At 37.3% G+C, this 4,490-nt stretch overlaps 1 protein-coding gene across 1 annotated transcript; it reads right to left on the bottom strand.

Annotated features, from left to right (window-relative positions):
* Positions 1-1,643: 1,643 nt before the first annotated feature.
* LOC107787071 (cytochrome P450 71A6-like) lies at positions 1,644-3,520 on the bottom strand. The gene is given in 2 exon segments (NM_001325426.1): positions 1,644-2,321; positions 2,629-3,520. Coding segments are annotated over 2 exon segments (1,485 nt in total). The 5' UTR covers positions 3,508-3,520; the 3' UTR covers positions 1,644-1,715.
* Between the last annotated feature and the right edge of the window lie 970 nt (positions 3,521-4,490).

The following is a 4,490-nucleotide window of genomic DNA, read 5'->3' on the forward strand; positions in this document are numbered from 1 at the left end:
GCTCACACATTTTTCTTTTTTTTCTTTAACTTCCATACCTACCACCAAATTTTCATTAACACCAGTGACACCATCAGTGCCCCTACTGCCACCATCGCCACCAATTTTACCAGCCATCACCAAAGCCGTCGCTGCCACCAATTCTACCGGCCACCACCAAATCTACACTATCAATACAACTAGCCACCACCATTATTTTACCAACCACCATTAAATGCACCATTATCGATCTTATCAATCATCACCAATTTCAGTAAACCTATAACTAAACTCCTACTATAGCTATCACCATATTCAAGGGGAGGTGTAATAGTGTATGTTATTTGCTGATGACATAGTTTTGATAGACGAAACGCGAAGCGGCGTGAACGAGAGGCTGGAGGTTTGGAGACAGGCCCTTGAGTCCAAGGGTTGTAAGTTGAGCAGGACTAAGACGGAATATCTTGAGTGCAAGTTCAGTGCCGAGCCGAGGGAAACAGACATGGACGTGAGGCTTGGATTACAGGTCATTCCCAAGAGAGGCAGTTTCAAGTACCTTGGGTTGGTTATCCAGGGGGATGGGGAGATCGACGAGAATGTCACACACCGTATAGGGGTGAGGTGGATAAAATGGAGGTTAGGATCTAGAGTCTTGTGTGACAAGAAAGTGCCACCCCTACTCAAAGGTAAATTTTATAGAGTTGTGGATAGACTGGCCATGTTGTATAGGGCTGAGTGTTGGCCAGTTAAGAACTCACATATCTAGAAGATGAAAGTAGTAGAAATAAGGATGTTGAGATAGATGTAGGGGCACACTAGGATGGATAAGATTAGAAATGAAGATATTCGGAAGAAGGTGGGAGTGACTCCTATAGATGACAAGATGAGGGAAGCGAGGTTCAGATAGTTCGGGCACGTACATAGAAAAATCCCAGATGTCGCGGTAAGGAGGTGAGAGCGGTTGGAATTGGTAAGTATGAGGAGAGGTAGAGGGCAGTCTAAGAAGTATTGAGGAGAGGTGATCAAGCGCAATGTGGCAAGGCTTCAGATCTTCAAGGACATGGCTATAACGATCCGACTAGTTGTTTTAAGAGTATTAGCCCCGAACCTTTATTTACCATAATTACGGTATCTATACCGTGTGTTCATTATTTGTTTTTGGTGAAAGGGCCAAGAGGATAATGGTAGAGGCACCCTTTGGAAAGAAAACATACATATATATATACTTTCAGTTTCTATGTCAAATCAATGAATATAACACGTCTTTTATGTACTGTTACCAATTTACTTTAGCAAATATAACACGTGCATGGCTATTGGAGTATAGGTTTAGGATTCTAAGAGTTAGTTTTGTGAATTTGATACAACATTTTTAGTCTCCTTAGTCATGTTAGAAGGAAACAAAATTGCATTATATAGAGCAGAATTTACAGAATTAAGTGCACAAAGTAAATAATTGCCTGAAATTATGATAACAATGTCGTAAAATATGGTAAATATATATAAGATTCTTGTCTTCGATCCCAAACCATTAAAGCCCTTTGCTATAGGCACACTGAATTTGAGGTTCCAAAGATTTTTATGTATATAAGATTTTGCTAAATTACTACTACATGCTAGCGATATTCATAAAGGTGTAGTCAAACTTCATGCCATTTGATATATACCAAGCATTATTTACTACGCAGTTATCTAGTAGTAGTTTTTAAGGCATAGAATGAGCTCTAAAATAAAAATCACGAGCGTGGAGTGGCGACGGCTAAAAGGGGGAACTTCCTTCTAACAGTAATTCCAGCAGCTTCCTCCACGTCCAAATCCTCATGCTTAACTCCTTTTGGTAGCGAGAAATCAAAATGGAACATTAATCTTGCCAATGCTAGCTCATTCACAAACTTAGCAAATGTGATGCCAGGGCAACCCCTCCGACCTGCACCGAATGGAATTAACTCGAAATGTAAGCCTTTGTAATCTATGGAAGTATCCAAGAATCTTTCAGGTTGAAACTCCTCTGGATTTTCCCAAAGGTTTGGATCTCTTGAGATTGCCCATGGACAAACGAGGACTTGAGTCCCTGCAGCTATATCGTAGCCCAAAACCTTTGCATCCTTAATTGCTTCTCGAGGTAGAAGTGGCACTGGAGAGTGTAGCCTGGAACTCTCCTTAACTGCTGCTCTTAAATACGGCATTTTCTCTAAGTCATCCTCTGTTACCTCTGTCTTCCCTTGAGTCACTTGTCTCACCTCATCTCTCAACTTATTCAATGTTTTTGGATTTCTTAAGAGCTCGTTCATTGTCCACTCTAGAAGCGTGGAAGTTGTATCTGTTCCCGCAGCAAACATATCCTGCATCAAACAATTAATTAGCACATGTAAATCAAATACAATATATAGTTTTCTCTTTCAGTTTAATTTGTTCGTTTAGAGGGTAATTATATGCTCCTTCCATTTCAAATTAGATCATGACTTAGTTTGACTCGACACGAAATTTATGAAAAATTTTATTTTTTGAAAGTTGTGTTCTTAGAAGTTTAAGGGGTAAATGTTTTGTGGGGACATGACATTTATGTGATTATAAATGCTTCTCATCAAGAGTAAAATGAGTAAAATGAAAGTTTAAAGTTGAATGCCAGTGATATATATATACACATACCATGATAATAGCTTTGATTGCATCCATTTCGACTTGAAAACCAGCCTTGTTTTCTTTGTGAACCTGCAATAATATATCCACGAAGTCTGCCCCTTCAGCTTCAGTGTCTGATTTCTTATTTCCTCCGTGTTCCTCAATCACATCCTCCAAAAATGCATCAAACTCTTTCGCCACTTTATCCACTTTGGCATTCAAACCATTGAAACGATTCATCCATGCAAGCCACGGCATGTAATCTCCAATGTTAAAAACTCCCAACAATTCCACAAACTCTAACAGCAAAGACTTGAATTTCCTCCCTTCTTCCCCATCACAATACTTCCTTCCTAAGGCCACCCTGCAAACTATGTCGTTAGTCATGGAAACGAACAGCTCCGTTAAATCGACTTCTGAATTTGGCGATTCCCTAATCCTCTGGAGAAGAAGAGAAGTCTCTTCTTCCCTTATCTTTCGAAAAGACTGGACTCTTTTGTTGTTCAAAAGCTGAAGCATGCAAATGCTTCTGGCATTCCTCCAGTAATCCCCATATGGGGTGAAGGCAACGTCCTTTGGGCCGAAGAAAAGCTTGCTAGGAATGGTTGAAATGGGTTTGTTTGCAAAAGACAAATCTTGGGTTTTCATGATTTCGGAAGCAGCTTCAGCTGATGAAGCGATAAGCACAGGTACGCTACCGAATTGAAGCATCATCATGGGACCATGTTCATTTGATAGTTTTTGTAGAGAACGGTGAGGTTGTAAGCCTAGTTTGTGGAAGTGACCGATTAACGGAAGCTTTGAAGGAGATGGTGGAGAATTTTTCTTTGTTTTCGATGAGGGCAAATATGATTTGAAAAGAAAAAACAGAAGTAGAAAGAATGAAATAACCGCAAAGACCGACATCTTTTAGTCTTTGATTTATAATATGGTGATTGTATGCACTCGAGATTTCCTTTTATACAAGCAAAATATTAGGTATGCAAAAGATTCAAGTTTGTTATGTTTGAACTTTGACGGATATGTATTCTTTATTATAATAATAAAAATATATAAGAGAGGCAACTCTTAAGTAAGTGCATGCCATCTTAAATTTGGTAAATTAAATATGTGATTGTCCCATCTATTGGTTTTTTCCCACAAAAAATCTAAACTATGTTTTGTAACTAGAATATATATCTTTTATACTTGTATATAACGAAAAATAGTGCTTACCGAATATATGAATTCAGGTAGCTGAATTCCAATTTCCAACACAAAATATATGTTCCATTCGGTCCAATTTAAGATATGCACTTTTCTTTTTAATCCCTTCCCCAAAAGATTACGCACTTTAAATTTGGAGACAACTAACTTTACAATTTTCATTTAAAGTTTAATGAAAATATTTTATAACCATACAAATGTTATATCATATTTTAGACACATATTTTAAAATTTTTTATGATCATACAAATGCTATTATATGGTATTCTCTCCGTTTTAATTTATGTGAACATGTTTGACTGGGCACAGAGTTTAAGAAAAAAATAAAAACTTTTGGAATTTGTGATCCTAAACAAGTCAAAAAGGAACCCAAAGTATTTGTGTGGTTATAAAAGCTTCTCATTAATGGTAGAATTATAAGTTTAAGCTAAATTGTTATCAAATATAGAAAGGGGTCATTCTTTTTGGAACTGACCAAAAAGAAAATAGGTTCACATAAACTGGAACACATGGAGTAATATATATTTAAGGCCACAAGTAGTACCGTCTCAAGAGCCAAACAAATAAAGCAATGGCCGTAGGCCCTCATGTTTTTAAGGCCCTATTTTCTAAATTAATCATAGAATAATTTTATGGTAGTTTTCTGTCAAACAATTATTGAATATTTATGCTAAGAAGTATAA

This window comes from Nicotiana tabacum, chromosome 24 (genome assembly GCF_000715075.1).
Source record: "Nicotiana tabacum cultivar K326 chromosome 24, ASM71507v2, whole genome shotgun sequence".
Lineage (NCBI taxonomy): Eukaryota > Viridiplantae > Streptophyta > Magnoliopsida > Solanales > Solanaceae > Nicotiana > Nicotiana tabacum.